The sequence below is a fragment of the Rhizophagus irregularis genome, chromosome 26, assembly GCF_026210795.1.
Source record: "Rhizophagus irregularis chromosome 26, complete sequence".
NCBI classification, from domain to species: domain Eukaryota; kingdom Fungi; phylum Glomeromycota; class Glomeromycetes; order Glomerales; family Glomeraceae; genus Rhizophagus; species Rhizophagus irregularis.
Window position 1 is genome coordinate 1170987 of NC_089454.1, and position 17859 is coordinate 1188845.

The window sequence follows — 17859 nt, forward strand, 5'->3', positions numbered from 1 at the left end:
TTGCTCTGATCAGCGGTTGTAACGTAACTTTAATCCTTTAGATGCAGGATCGATCATTTTATCATTATAAAAAAGAGAGATGTCCGAGAGATGACTGGTTTTTTTATCGTGAGCGATTAATTAAATTAAATTACTGTACTATTATTATTGTTATTATTTGATATTATTATTTTAATTTTTTTATTTGATAATATAATGTCTGTATTTTCATGTATTCGTCACCTCAATAAAAATTATTCGATAATATTTCAGAGACTTCAAAAAACACCGACTGTATATTATAATCTATACAGACATAATAAAAAGGTTTGTAAATTTAAATAAATTATAATTATAATGTTAACTTTTGTAAGCTTGCAAAATTTATTTTTTGACTTGAAATTGTTTACTGTTTAGTCAATAATACAAAATATCATGAAACAAAATAAGCATAATCGAAAATTTTCGAGTTTTAATCATGATTTGCCACAAAAACCCATATCTAATAATGAAGCACAAAATTTGTTTGAACAATATATACAACAATCATTAAAAACAGATGCTATAGAGGATTTTTGGCAAAATATTGAAGCTTATACGCATGAACCTGGTAAATAAAAACAAATATTTTGTTCTAATTTAAATAAAAGTAAATTATCAAATAAATTAAATTTAGTGAAATTTTTTTTTCAGGATTTTTCTCATTTGGTGGACCAAATTCAAAATTAGCCATTAGCGAACCTAGATTTATACGTAAATTAATATCAGTTTCCGTATCAGAAAAACGTAATGAAGGTGATTTAGTACCTACTTTAATGACAAAAAAATGTTGTGAATTATATGAAAATCTTGATAAAGTTTGTATTTATTTTCATAATAAAAGTAATTTAAGTACACCAAGTGGCATAAGCGGTTTATTAATAATTTTTTTCTTTGATGATGCAAAAAAAAACAAATAATTAGGAAGATAGGATTAAATTTTTGAAAATACTTGCTCATGATTTTGGTAAGAGATAAATTTAATATGATTTCCGTAACTCATTAATTACTGCTAAAGAATTTCTTTAATAACAGGTGTGGTAAGAGATAAAGTATTTAAAGCGACAGATCATTATATTGGGATATCAAATGCAGATGCGGTAGGGATTGATTAACTGAATGTGAAATATACCATGACTTATTTTACTGAAAAGTCAACTTTATTTACTTTATTTAGAATGAGAGAGCAATACTTCGGGCAGAGCAAATACTTCGACATGCTGTAATTCCGATACATCACGTATTTTTTGATCGGATAAATCGATTGCCTAATGGAACGAAATTTTTAATGGATATGCGTGCTGATTTATTAGTAAGTTTATCATTTATTATTTCTACTCTCTACTCACTAATTTAGGTACTTCCTAATTTATAATTGATAATTATAGGTATATTTGAGAGAAAATGGGCATGATGCAGTTTTAATGACGTTGAACGAATCTTTAAGAGAAAAGTTATCATCATTATTGGTTGGATTTTTAAGTTTAAAGAGATTAACATGGCATTCACCTGCCGCTTCTTTGGAAAAAGTCATGGAATATGAGGCAGTACACGCTATAAAGGATTGGGATGATATGAAGAGGTTTATTTATTATATATCTATATATTTCGAGGAGAGTCTAAAAAAAAAATGAAAATAATATTTTAATTGTTATTATTATATTTAATTTAATTTTAGACGTGTAGGGCCTGGTAAATATCATCATTATTAATTAATTTTTAAAAATTTTTTTTATTAAAAAAAATGGATGATAATATTTTATTATATTCCAGGGCGACGACTCTTCGCATTCTTTTATAGGGATATTAGTAATGAACCACTTGTATTTATTCAAGTAGCTTTAACAAAGGAGATTGTGAACAATGTGCAGGTAAATATGGTATAAGTGCCGCCGTTATAATGACACTCTTTAGGTCGTTATATATAATGTGATATAATATGTTTTACATAACGAAATCAGATCCAAAAAGTGGTATGTCGTTATAAAGTGATTTAATATGTTTTATATAACGACATCAATCTCGTTATAACGGGTGGCACTTGTAAATATAAAATTATTTTAATTTACTAAGCCAGACAAATATATGTAGATAATATTGGAAGATCCTAGTCCAACAAGATCTATACCACAATCGGAAGATATACAATGTGCAATTTTTTATTCAATAACAAGTCAACAAGGATTGTCAGGAATTGAACTTGGTAATTTTTTAATTAAAAGAGTAGTAAGAGAATTACAAAATGAATTTCCAAGTATAGAAACTTTTTCAACGTTAAGTCCTATACCAGGATTTAATAAATGGTTGATTAATACTATAAATGTTGAAGAGGATAGTATGTTAATTAAGGAAGAAATTGAAAAGATTAAGAGGGTAAGAAATGATTTAGATGGTAATGGAGCAGAAATTTTAAAACATTTAATAAAAACAAAAGAATGGATCAGAGATGAAAAATGTTTTCGAGAGTTGAAACCTATATTGATGAGATTATGTGCAAGGTGTGTTTATAACTTTTAATATTTGATACGACATGATATTTGATATGACATAATATTTGATATGACAAGATATTGATATTTGATATCGATATATGATATCGATATTTGATATGACATGATATTTTATATTTTATATGACATAATGTTTGATATGAATTAATATAATTTAGATATATTTTGACAGAGAAGAGAAGGAATTTGGCATTAGATCCTGTTGGTAAGTTAAACCATAATTTGGGGTTAAATAGATCTAATCCATCAAAAATTCAAAAATACTCATTGAAAAATTTCATTCTTAGCTAATTTTCATATAAGAAATGGCGCGTGCGTTTATAGATTAAATTGGTTAGGAGATATATCAAGTAAGTGACCTAAATTATAACTTTAATAATTTATTTATTATATTTATTTATATTTATAATAATATATATATATAATATTTATTTTTGTAGAAAAAGGATTGGAAGAATCATTTGGAATCATGGCGAATTATAATTATATATTAGAACATATTGAAAATAATAATAGACAATATTTATGTGATGGAACAATTACAATATCAAATATTGATCCTGTATTAGTCGAAGAAGCAAAAGGAACAACAAATATTAAAATAATTTAAGATTAATTAGATTATTTTATTGTTATTGCTGATTAGGTTTATAGATAAGATGATGATTTTATATAATTTGATAAGTTATTAACCAATTGAGACTTTAATAAAATTGTAACGAAAGATTATCAAAAAAAGAAAATCTAATATTTCTAATATATTAAATTGAAAAGAGTCATGCGTATATTGAGAATATTATTATAGAAAGGATTGAGCGTATTCAAGATGTAAGCTATTGTGTAATTTAATTATATCGTATTATGTAATTTCAAAATATATAGTCATGTGATATACTTATCTGATGATAAAATTGATAAAATAAATATTCAAATTTAATAAAACTAATAATAATAATAATAAATAATAAAAAAAATAATAATAATAATAAATAATAATAATAATAAATAAAAATAATGTTATAGTTAAAAGACTTTTATGGTGTTATAATAATTCAACTCAGTAAAAAAACATGGAATCGGATTTATTTGTACGATCTAACTTTAAATAAATAACCTGTTATCATTTACCATTTTTTTCACCCATAATAATGACCCTTTTTTTTTTTAACAATTAAAATTTTTTTACCTATTCTTTACATATTTTTTCATTGTAAATCAGTATTATACTTGTCAATAAATTATTTGAAAACATCCGAAAATAATAAAATAAGGATAAATTTAGAAAATATTTGTTAAATGATAATTGGGTAATTGTAATAATTGTTTAGTTGCCTTAATTGAAAGTATCTTATAATTGAAGTAATGAAAGTAACCCGTTTACAATTGAAGTAATGAAAGTAACCCGTTTACACAATTGAAGTAATAAAGATAACTTTATAATTGAAGTTACCTTAATTGAAAGTTACCTTAAATGAGGGTTACCTTAAATGAAGGTTATCTTAAATGAAGGTTATCTTAAATGAAAGTTACCTTAATCGAAAGTTATTTTAATTAAACAAAAAAAAAAATTATTTTTTTTTTATAAAAAATAAAGTAAAATAAAATAAAATAAAATTCTATTCAATTCTATACAATTCTATTTTTATTTTATTTTTATTATATTATAAAATTTTTTTTTTGAAAACGGGGAAACCGGGGAAGATCGCTTTCATTATTTAATCTGATGAAATGGGGAAATTAATTTAATGAAATGAATAATCAATGTAATCAATGTTATTAATAGTCTATTATTATTAGGTATTATTATTTATTATTATTATTATTATTAATGACATTACATTTTAAAATTGGTAAACAATTTATCCAATTTGACGATGATTGAAAGTATGTAAGGGAAAAAAAATATGTTTACTTAAAAAAAAAAAAAAAAAGATAATAGAAAAAATCAAATCAATTATGATCATATATCAATTTTTGGTAATATTAATTACAAAGAATATCCTAAAAAAGAATTTGTAAGGTTTTCCGAAAAAGAAAAATTAAAAATTTTTTTTTAAAAAAAATCTTTTTTTTATAATTTCTCACTTTTATGAAAAAAGATAAATTCGAAATTTTTTTTTTTTTTGGGTAAGGAAATAAAAAAAAAACTTGTTGGATAATAATAGGAAATCATAAAAGAATTGTTGTTTAATTAATATATATCACATGATCAACAACATATTCAACAGATTACCATTTTCCATTTTTTTACGTTACCTCATTACACGTACACGATTACGACGATTATTAAATAAATTTAACCGATAAACCGACAGAAAAACAATTTACAAATAAGAATGCAAGAAATCCACGCGAGAAATCATTTTTGAACAAAGGATTTGCAAACACAAAAAAAAACTTTTTCCTTGTTTAAACTTTATAGTAATCATTGTTAAAAATTTATCATTTTAAAGTTAAAATACATTTAAAAAAAAAAATATATATACGTAATTATATATAAAAAATTTTCGTAATCAATTGTTTGTAAAGAGAAAAAAAAAATTTCTTTTATTTTTTTTTGGGGTAAAAAAAATAAATAAACATTGAATCATCTTTTTGGGACTATTGTGATTATGAATATTTTAAATAACATATTACATGGATTTCTTTTTCTTTCTTTAAAGTTCTTTAAAGTATGAAAGAATAACTTCAAATGAGGTTTTGGTGAAACTGAAATCCATTCATTAAAAATAAAGGAAGAATAATATAAATTAAAAATCGGATTAAAAATTATTTATTATTATTATTATTATTTTTTATTATTATTATATTATTATTTTCTCATCATTCTCGTCATTAATCTTATCAACAATAACAAAATTTAATATACTTTAAAAAAAAAAAATAATAATTTCTCAGTTTCTCAGTTTCTCGACTTTAGATGGAAGGTTGAAATAAATAGTTCCAAAAAAAATAAAAAAAAAAAGGTTTTTGGGCGCGGAAAAGTATTTCCGATTATGCATTACATCATACTGTTTCATCTCATCCCGATATTCTCCTTGTCTTTTACACTTTTTTTTGAAAAAAAAAATTTATATGGTCGGCGAAAATAAAAATGAGGCATTTTTTTTTTATAAATGATAACGAATCACTTGTATACTATTTTTAAAAAAAATAATAATTTTAAAGTACCTTACATTGCAGATTTTTTAATTTTAAATAAATAAATAAGTAAAAAAAAAAAATTTTTTTTTTTCTAAAAAAACTTTAATTTTAAAATTGAAAAATTTTAAGATTTTATATATGGGAAATATTTTTTTGAATATTTGGAAAGATGAACGGGGGAGGGAAAAATAAAAAAAGAATATGAGTAGTTATGAGTTATTAATTGTGAAGCCAACCAATTTTCATTTTAAGAAATGTTATTGTGATACAAGTACTAAAAATGACGGAATACACAATCTTATTATAGTTAGGCTTTGACATTCATTAATTTCCTTATGAAAATTGCTGCGAGAGGTACAAACGCAGTTTTTATTCCACAAGTTACAATTAAAAAAATGTATAAATACAAGCGTTAAATTCCAAATATTGTTGGAAAGAAGTTGTCCAAACGGCTGCGCCTTTGTCGTCTTTCATGACCAAATACCACAAATTTCAACAAAAGGGCGTCGGTGATTTAAGAGGCGGAAGAAATGAAAATCTAACCCACGACGATAGACACTTAACTACTTCAAATAATAGACTTGGTGGTTCTATGCAGACACCACCTTTACCTTCATATAACCAAGTGGATTTACAACAACAACCAAAGGGTTCGCCACCATCGACTCCTTTGTCACTTATGTGGCAAAAAGAACCAGCAAACGAAAAAGAAAAAAATGTTGCCATGGGGCAATCGTTACAACCTGAAAAACCAAAGGTTAAGGACGTTCAAACTCCCTTAATACAAGAACTAGTGGACTTTTCCTTGTTTGAAAATGACCATGAATGTCCAAGTAAGATATTTAAGATATTATTCTTTCTCAAAGAAAACAAAAAAAAATTATATATATATATACATATATATATACACTTTTTTTTCACTTTTTTCGCTTTTTTTACTTTATTTTAATATTTCTGGACACTAATTCTAAATTTTTTTTCTTTCTTTCTACTTTTATATTAGTTGCTCCACTTACACCAAAGTCACTTTCAAATAGCCCTTTGATACCTTTGATGCCGGCTAAACCCAGACCAATTATTTATGAATCTTTTGAAGATTCTGACAATGAAGACCCAATTTATGATACAACCGGCTTTTTTCCTCCTTTATCCTCAATAGAAAGGAAATCCCAAAATTAAAAAAAAAATAAGTTGCGGGCAAAAAATCTTCGTACTTGGTTGGCACATCGTTATTAAACAGCGAAGCGGAAACAAACAGAAAAAAAAAAAAAAAAAATGAAAAAAATTAACCAAAAAAAGAGAAAATTTTTTTAAAAAAATATTTTTTTTTTTTTTTTTTTAATATATTATATAATTATTCTCGTTATCGATCGATAAAAAAGAAAAATGGTCTAATTAGGATTCGCAAGTTCGAACTCGACTCGTGCGATCCTGAAAGCGACTTGCGATTCAAGAAAAGTTTCATATAATAATAGCACATATAAAATCTCTTTTTTTTCCAAATCTCTTTTTTTTTTTTACCTTAAAAAAAAAATAATAACCATCCAACGTTGGATAGCGTAATAATCGAAATTTATGGTATACCACTGAAACGTATTATAATCGATTACCAGTGTTATTGATTTCATTGTGGAACATTCGTCGTAAACAAAGGCGTGGCTTCGCTGGTTCATTGCCACGTATGCCAATATTTTTCAGTAATTACTAGAGACATGAAAAAATTTTAAGATAATTTATGATTAGTTATGATTAGATAAATTTTTTATGTTTTTATGTCTTCAAGTAATTTTTTTTTTAAAAAAAAACATTTTTAACATGTATAATTAAAATACATATAGTCATTCTTTTTTTTTCTTTCCGCAATCAAAAAAAAAAAAAAATATTCAATAATTTTTATTTGTTTACCTTTTTGCATAAAATTTTTATTTTATTTTTTTTTTTGTGTTTTGCATAAAAAAAAAACTTCATATGAAATAACGGGTAATTCTAAGCCGTTCTTTCGGGAGAAATACCATATTCTCCGTATAAAGAAAGCCCATGCCAATCTTCACGCAGCTATTCGCAGTTTTTTTTTTTTTTTTTGTTTCTATATTTGTTGTGAATTTGCACAAAAGAAAAAATCATTCGATACTCGCGCAGTGTCTCGCAGTATTTTAGTTAAAAGTTTTTGAATAATAATAAATAAATAAATAAATAAAAAAAAAAGCTGCGGTTCAAACTTATAAAAGAAAAAAGTTATTGTTCTTCGGATATATAAGATGTATTTGGAAATTACATTAAAAATTGTATAAAAAAAAAAAGAAAAAAGAAAAGAAAAATTATAAATAGATATTTCTTTTTTTTTTTTTAAGTTTGGGGCGGCTTTGAAATATAAATATTATTAAAAATTGTATTACAATAAATACCTTATTGATTGATTAAAAAGCTATTTTCTATTTATGTAGCATATAATAAGCAATGGATAAAAAGGATATTTCCTTGGCTCCTTAATAATTTATAAAATACTTATCATTAGAGTCACATGAAATTACCTTTTATTGTGGCGTCTTAATAACTTGTGATCAGTTATTGACTGTTTAAATGAATAAATGTAGAAATGTCTAAAATGTTGCAATGTTACATTTTTATTTAATTTACTTAAAATATTATATACCTTTTTATTTTATCATCATAAGAATCCTTCAATAATGCATAACGGGATTAGCACCAACCGCTAAAATTATAGATCTACTATATGAATAAATAAATTTCCGCCTCCCCGCAATAAAAAAATGTTGTGTATTGGTAAATATTTCTTTTACAATGAATTATTATGTATGAATAAGGGCGCAGCATTAATCTTTTTTTGTGAATTTATAAAATGATGTATGAACTACTTTATTTTGTTTCAAAATAAATAAACCAATCTATTTTATATATATACATATACATATATATATATATGAAATAATATATTTTTTAAATATATAAAAAATAATTTTTAAATAATTTTTTTTTATGTAAAATAATCTATTTTTTAAATTATTTTTCATGTTTAATATAAAATAAATTTTTTCTTGTAAAAATACTTATTTTTTTTTTTTTGCAAAATACTTTTTCTATATAAAATTTATATAAAATTTATATAAAATATATATAAAAAATATAAAAAATATATAAAATAATTTATTTTATATATATATAGGTGGATATATATATATCCATATATATACATATATTTTATATGTTTTATCTCCTTTTTTTTATTTTATATTTTTTTTTTTTCAAAAAGTGATGGGAAAACTTTGCGTGACAGCAGCAATTTAATCTCATTTCCATTGTTTAATTAGTCATTGTTTTCTTCTTAAAGATTATTTCTGCATAGTTACATGATCTTTCGAATAAAGTATCACGCGAGAAAGGAAACATGGAAACTTTCTTTTGTTTTAAAGTTCATTTTCGTTATTGAAGCGCCAATCTAAAAAAGTATATATATATATCTTTTTTTTTTTTTTTTTATTATTTTATTAAGCTGAATGAAAAACCAATCAATGTAATAATCAACTTTCATTGAAATTACCATATCCTATTGATTATTATACTGTATTATATTATTATACATTTTATATATGACGAATAAAGTCAAATTGATCGCCAATTTTTATAAAATATAAATTGTACATCACATCGTTTTCGTTTTTTTTTTTTTATTTTTTTTTCCTTTGAGAAATATTTGAAATATTTTTAAATCAAATAATCAATTATTCTCCCTTTTTTTCAATTTTTTTTTTTTTTTTACCTTTTTTTTTGAATCATGACTCTCATTTATTCTCTAATTGAACAAAATACAGCGGCTCAAAAAGTTTTATTATCACCCGATGTGTTATTTTGTATATCTAATTACATCGATCGTCAAGATGACACCTTTAATTGTCTTTTCGTAAATACCGTATGGACTATGGTAAACTGATCTTTTTAAAAAAAAACATTTAAAAAAGATATCTTTTAAAAAAAATCATTGAAATCATTCTCTCTTTTATATTATAGGTATTGGTAAGACAATTATGGAAATCTCCTATATGGAAAACTGCAGAATCTTATCAAAAATTTTTACGTACACTTCGTAGTAGAAAACCCAAATTTTTATATGGTAATATGGTTCAAAGAATTATTTTTAAAAGTCATCGATGTTTTGAAAGTTTACCAGAATTTTCAAGTGTTGATTTAAAATTAATTTCAAGAAAATGTCCAAATATTAAACATATTACAATATCAAATCAAAGACAACCTTTTACAGTTTCTAATGTAACAGCAATGTTAAGTTCAACACCAAATTTAATTTCTTTTACAGTATCAAATTGTGATAATGAATGGTTACATGGAGCTTTAAGACCTATGAGAGAAGGATTATGTCCAAAATTACAACATTTAGAAATAAATGATTGGAATAGAAATTGGGGTTTTGATGTACTTAAAGATGTAGGAGAAAAATGTAGAAATATTACTTCACTTAAATTATATCAACGTGTAAATAAGTTGGAAATTGCAAGAATGATAGTAAAATCATTTCCAAATTTACAAATTTTTGAATGTAAACATATTAATTTTGCTGGATTACAAGGTCTTTTAACAGGTGCTTTAAAATTAAAATCTTTAACATCACAATTTGAGAATGATATAACTGATGATGCAGCTGAAACTTTATCTTTCGCTTTCGCTAAACTTGAATCTTTAAGGATAAGAATAATTCATGATATTGATTATCCAAAATTTAGTTCTTCTATGTCAAATTATCAATCATTTTTACGTCATCTACATTTAGCAACAGTTCATATAACTGATATAACAGTAGAAAAATTTGCTGAAAATTGTAAATTTTTAGAATCAATAGAAATTTATATGTGTTTTCATTTAACTGATAATGCTATAATAGCATTAGCAAATCATCGTAATATTCATTTAAAACATTTAATGATAGCATATAATGCTCGTATAACTGATGAAGGAATGAAACATATTGCAATAAATTGTAAGAATTTAAAAACTTTTATTGCCATGTCATGTACAAAAATGACCAGTTCATCATTTGTAAATATTACAAGAGAATGTAAAAATTTGGTGGAATTTACTGTACGTAATTATCCTTGGCAAACTTTGGCTTCAATAGTTCATACTTTATCAACTCGTAATAAAGGAACTTTAAAAGTATTTAAAGCTTATGATACTGGAATTAGAACAAATGATAATTCTTTTAATCTTAAACTTAATGCTGCTGCATTAGAAAAATTGGCAATTAGATGTCCTCAAATTAAATCTATGGTATTAAGATGTCGAATGCAAGAATCAGATGGAAGTGTGAGTAAAAATGACTTTTTTTTTTTTTGGTTTTAAATTTTTTGTAATTTCATATATTTATTTTCACTTTTTTAATTTCATATTTATTTCACCTTTTTTTAGTGTCTTATTAGAACATTAAAAAAATTTCAAAATCTTGAAGAATTGATGATTTGTCCACCAGTAAAATTTACCAAATCAGATATTAAACAATTGGAAAAACACAAAAGATTAAAAGATATAACAATAATTCATGGTCTTACCCCTGAAGCAGAATCATTTCTTAAAGAACGTAAAAATGAGAATAAAGGTGGAATGTATATTACGGTGATAAATAATAATAATAATCAATAAATTTTTTAAAATTTTTACCTGTCGATCAGATAAATTTTTTTTTTTTTTTGGAAACGGAAAAAAAAAAAAGAGTAGAAAAAAAAAAAAGAAAAAAGAAAAAAAAAAAAAATAATTATGTATTATTATTGTTATTATTTAATCAAAAAATTTTATTTGTGAAATCAAAATTATTTGTGTGAATCAATTATTATTAGTGTGAGAAAAAAAAAAAAAAAAAATTATAATTTGTATTGTATAGAATATTTAACTTTAAGAAGAAATATATATATACATGTATATATTATATATATATATGTATAATTTTTTTAAGATTTTATTGTATTTATTTACCGAAAATAAATAAGTTTTTCTTTTTTTTTTTGTAAGATATATTTTTGTATATTTATTTTCTTTTTGTATAACTTTAAATAATAATAAAAGGTCATTTTTATGGAATTGATTAGATCATTTCTCGTTAGAAAATTATTTATCTAAATTTACCTTATTAAGTTATCATATCTAAAGAAACTTTGAATGATTTTAGAAATCTTACAAATCAAAAAAAAAAAAAATTTAAACTTCATGCGTTTAATAAAAACATTGATGTACATATTTACATAATAATAATAAATAATAACTTAGTAGTAAAAAATCTACATGAGGCTTATTGTTAAAAAAAAAAAATATGTAATTAGCAGATCAAAAAATTATACACAATAAAAGAAAAAGGAAATTAGAAAAAATCTTAATAATTACCAAAAAATAACTTTAAAATGAAAGTAAAAAAAAACACAAATTTTTTTTTTTTGATTCCAAAATACAAATTTATATAAATCGCCGTAAGTAGTGTCCTTTTTTTAAATAATAATAATAATTATATAAATACATTCATTGAATATCTTTTTTTTTTCTTTTTCCTTTAATTACATAAACAAGGTTAAACTGAAAATTTTGGTATTCCCTATTGTACCTTATCTTTCCTGATTTTGAATGCGTTCCCCCTTCTGATCATCCGCAGTAAAGGATTTTAACAATAGATATGCATGTAAATGAATAACAGCATTATTGTTAAATTTCATTCTAAAGTGTTTAATTGGAAAGTTGGAAATCGATATTTGAAACAAAACATCCATTTGAAACAAACTATTTAATTTCATTCTGATGTGTTTAATTGGAAAGTTGTGAAATTTGACATTTGAAGAAATCCGCAAACTAATGTGATAATTTCGATTTTATTATTATGTAATGCATCAAACATTTATGTGAATTCATGAGTACAACATATTTCTGTGAGATTATTTTTTTTTTGTCATCTAGAAATTTTTTACACGCTCTATACAATAAGGGTATTATTATTCCTGCCATTCTTGCCATTGGGGATTCGGGATCAAATATGCATGTAGTAATATGCAATGATGAATTTGGATACATTTTTAGTCTTAAATGTAAAGTTTTTGGATGTCCAGAACTTGCACAAACCTTGCACAAAACCTGTACAAAACCTGTACAAACGTGTCCAAACCTATCTAAACTGTCCAATTGTTCCAAAACTGGTTTCATCTAACAATATTGAAAAGAGAATGAAAGACACGTCATTTGAAGACGAGAACTGTTAAAATCGGCTAGCAAATTAAAGGTAAATTAAACTATTTATGTTGATGACTCATCTATCATATTTATTGTCTTTACCATATTTATCATCTATCGTCTTTGCCATATTTCTCATCTTTATCATCTTTACTATCTTAATCGTCTTTACCTTCTTTACCATTTTTATTATCTTTACCATCTTTACCATTTTTATTGTTATTACCATCATTACTATTTTTATTATCTTTACCGTCTTTATTATCTTTACCATCTTTATCATCTTTATTGTCTTTACCATCTTTACCATCTTTACCATTTTTATTATCTTTACCATCATTACCATCTTTATCGTCTTGAAGTACCAAAATAGTACCCACCTGACTTCTATTACATGAAATTTACCTATATAGCAAGCAATCTCCGAGTATGATTTTACATTTTTACGTGAATACAATATATTCAATATTACACAATTACACACATCTGTTTGTTTATATTACGCGTTTACTTTGCTTCATAATGATATGCAAGATGATTGATATGGGCGTATTACTTCGTATACTTGTAAAAAAAACCTAAAAAAACTTCAAGTACTACCTTTGTACTTTTTTGTGTGGTCTAGAACAGCCTGAGAATTTTCTAATTATTCCAAATCACATGACCTTTTAAATTTAGCACAATTAAATAAAAAATCGATTGTCGGTCGTACCTTTTGCTAGTTTCACCCGAAAATGGTGTTAACCGAAACGCCAGAATAAATATGGCGACGCGTTTCATGTATTTCATGTACAAAAAAAAACAAAACCGTTTTTTTTTTTGATTATTTTATGTCATTTATTTACAATAAAATTATACATAAAAAGAAAATTTGAATAAATAATAATAAATAAAATAAATTAATTAAAAAAGGGGAAAAAAAGAAATTTACATTAATAATTTACACTAAAAGTACTCTCTTTCCTTTAACGCCTTCTTTTTTTTTTTAACGCCTCTAAAAAACTAAACTAATCTAAATTAATCTAAAAGACTAAAACTAAATTATCTAATAACATAATTCTTTAACTTGAAAGATTTCACATTCAACAATATCACTTTTAATTAAACCAAAATTTTGTCCACCATTAAATTCAACAATTTTATCATGAAAATTAATAATTAAATGATTACCAAAATTTAATCCATTGGCATTATTTTCAAATCTATTATAATTATTAATAGAAATAGAAGAAATATTATTAACTTTTGTGAAAATTGATTCTTTTTTTGGTTTTTTCATTGATAATGTTGTAGGAGTACTTTTCTTTGAACAATCTTTTGCGATTTTTGTACAATCTTTGTTACAATTATCATCACCAATCATCATTTTAATTACGTCACTTTTTTCAAATGATTTACCATCACCAAATGTAAATATTAAAGTGGATGAATTACTTTCATAATTTGAATTAGGAAAATAATTAAATCCGATCGGATTATACCCTCCTACTAAAATATATCTGTTATTTGAAGATGATGATGGTAATTTGATTTTAGTTAACACTAAAGTGGGTCCTTGATTCATACATCTATCATGATATGCAGATGCACCATCACGAGTCATTCTAAACAAAAGATTAAATTGATAAGCGGCTGGCGTTGTAGATGATTGTGGCTGTAGTTGTTGTTGTTGTTGCTGTTGTTGTTGTTGTTGTTGTTGTTGTTGTTGCTGCTGTTGTTGTTGTTGTTGTTTATGATTAATTTGAGCTTTTGTAGATGATTTAGTTGTTGTAACAGTAAGAATATTGGTGGAAATTGATAATACAGTTGAAATAAAATTATTTGAATTCTCTTGTCTATTTCTTTTTCTAAATATTGGAAAATTGATACGAAGTGAATTATTTCTCTTTGATTTACAAGTTGTGTTATCAATAATTTTAGGTATATAATGTCCTTCTTGTATCCAATAAGTGATTTTTAGTGCATGTACATGATTGATTAATGCAGAATCTTCTAAAATGATGTTTGATGATGATGATGAATGATGATGATTTGTATATGTATTGTTATGATGTGTAATATGATGATGAATATTATAATTACGTTGATGATGTGACAAATAATATAAAACAGTTTCTTTGTTAGAATCCTCTCCAACTTCTTCTGATATAATAGTATCTTTTATCCAATAATTTAAATAAGGTAAAACCTTGTCTAAAAAATAATTTCTACTAATATGACTAAATCTAACATATTCTTCTACCAATTTATACATTGTTTCATGTAACATATTAAATTCATTTTGACGCCATTTTTTAACATCATGAGAAAATTCATTGATTTTTTCTTGACCTAGAGCCCATTTTAAAATACATTGCCAAATAGCCCAATCATCCAATCCATTACAACATTCTTTTAATATATTATTTAAAATTTTTTCTGATAATGAATGTAAATCATTTTGTATGAGTAAACATGTTGGGTCTCTTTTAATTATCGTTAAGGTATGTACCTTAAGTTTTAAGAAAGTTGTCGGATTAGAATAACAACATTGTAATATTGGAACTATTTTTGTTTTTAACCAATCAGAATTAAGATGAATAAAATATGTTTGTATTTCAGATGTAAGTTCTTCTAAAGATAATTCATCTGATGCTATTAATAAATCTAATACGGTCGATATATCCAATCTCTCTAATTTAATATTTCCAAAATGAAGATACCTGGGTAAAAAGGAAAAATAAAAAAAAAAAGAGGTTCGTTATATATACTCGAATGTACACGTGACAATATATTTTTTTTTTGAATAATTAATTACCTTAATATTGCGGTAAATACTTTTGGGGACATATTTGGTTTATCAAACAAGTAAACATCACCATGTTTTTTCGCCCAACATTGAGAAAAAGCGGTACGAAAATATGAAGATCTTTTACTTAAAATAATTGAATTACTTCTAAATTTTTTAACATGTGGTTCTTCTCCAACATTAATAATTACGTCAAAATTTGTGTTATTAGAATCATCAATATTAAAATTATCAAAATTAATTAATTTTTCAAAATCCGAATCATCTAAATAAGAATCACCATCATGAAGAGTAGGAGATGGAGATGATGATATAGTTGAATTTAAAGTATTTGTTGTTATAATTGAGAATTCTGATGATGATAAAGTTGATGATGAAGAAATTCTTGATAAATGACGACCTGAACGATCATTACTATCACCAATTATTTTAAAATGTCTATGACTCCAATTATCATTTGGTTGTATTATTTCCATTTCATGTAACGGAGAAGATAATGATGTTTTAGAAGGATTATAATGTATTGGAATGATTGGAGTTAATGGAGTTAATGGAGTCATGGGAGTCATAGGGGTCATGGGAGTCAAGGGAGTCATGGGAGTCATGGGAGTTATTGGAGTTATTGGAGTTATTGGGGTTGTCGGAGTAGTTGGAACGGAAGGATTATTGGTTAGAGCATCGAGGCTCTCATACATCATTTCTGTTATATCCAACATTTTAAAAATAATAATAAATAATAATAATAATAATAACAATAATAAAAAAAAAATTTCTTATTCCAAGAGGAAAATAAAAAACGTAGCAAATAAAAAAAAAAGCGTACGTTTTAAAAGGACGAAAAAGAAATTCTTTTTAGGAAAATTTTTTTCAAAAATTTCATTGTATTTATATTTCAAAAAAGGTGGCGTTATGAAAGGTTTTTTAATACATACTTTAATGTACAAGTATAGGTGTCACCTTATAACCATAATTGTTCTTTATAGGTTCTATTACCGCAATTGTGGAAGCTTAAGAATTCCCCGATACGTAATCTCATGATCTACCTGCATTTTACATGTCTGGAATTTTACGGACAAAATATGTACTCTTTTGAGTATCGTTATTTCCGTCCGTTCATCATTTATTTATTTATTATTATTATTTTTTTTTTTCAATGAATTTTTTTTTCAATGATTTTTTTCTTTAAAAGAGAGATTTCCTTGTAATATGATAGATATATTCGAAATTTACTATTAATAAATACAATTGGATAATGAATATATTGATTATTGAATTCGGGAAAAATCGACGACTATAACTGATTATAATCCGAATCCCCGAAGTCCAAGAAAAATGACGATTTATTTATAGAATATCACCATAGTTGGTGATATTGATCTACGATTTACATGTTATTAATCATTAAAGGGAATTATTTCTAAATTTAAATTTTTTCTTATTGATAATTGAGTAACCGAATGAGCTATTTTTAAGAAAAAAGTTCTATAACAGAGATAAACTTTAAAAAAAAAAAAAAAAAATTTTTTTTTTCTAAAATTTCTGAAACAACTGTAATTACCTATATTCAATTAATGAACCCTTGTAATACTCTAAGCACTAAATATTTATATGAATAAATTATGATATTCCTTCTATATACATGAATATTAACTAAAAATTATAAAAATTTTTCTGAAAAGAAAAAAAGAATACCGAAAGTTCAAATTAATATATCGGGAATATTTACTGAATATATTTTAATGTTTTCCGTTTCAGAACGGACTTTTTTTTTTTGATACTCGAGATTTCCCGGGGATACTCTGTATGTAACCAACATTTTTTTTTCGTAACATGTAAACTCTTGGTACAATGAATATTCATTTTGTGTACAGAAATATTATTATAATAAAGAAATAATTAATTTAAACCAAAAATTTTTCTTAAATATTTATTAAATACATACTTATAAAAAAAATATGAGTCATAATTAAATAGTTAATCTCTTTTTTTTAATTAATATGATTCTTTGTTTATATAACATTCTGGTTTAAGATAATTAAATTTATGCCACATTGTTTATTTTAAAACAGTTTCAAACTTTAAAATATATATATATTATATATATATATATATATAAAAATGCGGTTAAGTGGGTCAAGTGGTTAACTTTATTACACGTTATCATAA

The 17859-nt window shown here is 24.1% G+C and overlaps 5 protein-coding genes across 5 annotated transcripts; 3 read left to right on the plus strand and 2 right to left on the minus strand.

Annotated features, from left to right (window-relative positions):
- Nucleotides 1-105: 105 nt before the first annotated feature.
- On the plus strand, nt 106-3138 carry OCT59_017426 (uncharacterized protein; the record flags this gene model as incomplete). Its single annotated transcript, XM_066137481.1, has 13 exons — nt 106-306; nt 397-589; nt 673-836; nt 943-985; nt 1054-1118; nt 1196-1330; nt 1407-1600; nt 1697-1710; nt 1792-1889; nt 2110-2516; nt 2687-2733; nt 2816-2878; nt 2969-3138. Exons 1-13 carry the CDS (start codon nt 196-198, stop codon nt 3136-3138), a joined length of 1704 nt encoding a protein of 567 aa, XP_066004062.1. The 5' UTR covers nt 106-195.
- A 2965-nt stretch (nt 3139-6103) lies between these two features.
- On the plus strand, nt 6104-7815 carry OCT59_017427 (uncharacterized protein). Its single transcript, XM_025322288.2, has 2 exons — nt 6104-6505; nt 6676-7815. The coding sequence occupies exons 1-2, from the start codon at nt 6145-6147 to the stop codon at nt 6849-6851; spliced, it is 537 nt and encodes a 178-aa protein (XP_025166622.1). The 5' UTR covers nt 6104-6144; the 3' UTR covers nt 6852-7815.
- A 1564-nt stretch (nt 7816-9379) lies between these two features.
- On the plus strand, nt 9380-11339 carry OCT59_017428 (uncharacterized protein; the record flags this gene model as incomplete). Its single annotated transcript, XM_025322289.2, has 3 exons — nt 9380-9612; nt 9699-11006; nt 11109-11339. The coding sequence occupies exons 1-3, from the start codon at nt 9466-9468 to the stop codon at nt 11337-11339; spliced, it is 1686 nt and encodes a 561-aa protein (XP_025166623.1). The 5' UTR covers nt 9380-9465.
- Nucleotides 11340-13063: 1724 nt separating this feature from the next.
- On the minus strand, nt 13064-13685 carry OCT59_017429 (uncharacterized protein; the record flags this gene model as incomplete). The annotated part of the gene is made up of 2 exons (XM_066137482.1): nt 13064-13292; nt 13618-13685. The coding sequence occupies 2 exons, from the start codon at nt 13683-13685 to the stop codon at nt 13064-13066; spliced, it is 297 nt and encodes a 98-aa protein (XP_066004063.1).
- Nucleotides 13686-13738: 53 nt separating this feature from the next.
- Nucleotides 13739-16447, minus strand: OCT59_017430 (uncharacterized protein). Its single transcript, XM_025322291.2, has 2 exons — nt 15703-16447; nt 13739-15607 (listed from the first exon to the last, which is right to left on the minus strand). Exons 1-2 carry the CDS (start codon nt 16407-16409, stop codon nt 13951-13953), a joined length of 2364 nt encoding a protein of 787 aa, XP_025166626.2. The 5' UTR covers nt 16410-16447; the 3' UTR covers nt 13739-13950.
- Between the last annotated feature and the right edge of the window lie 1412 nt (nt 16448-17859).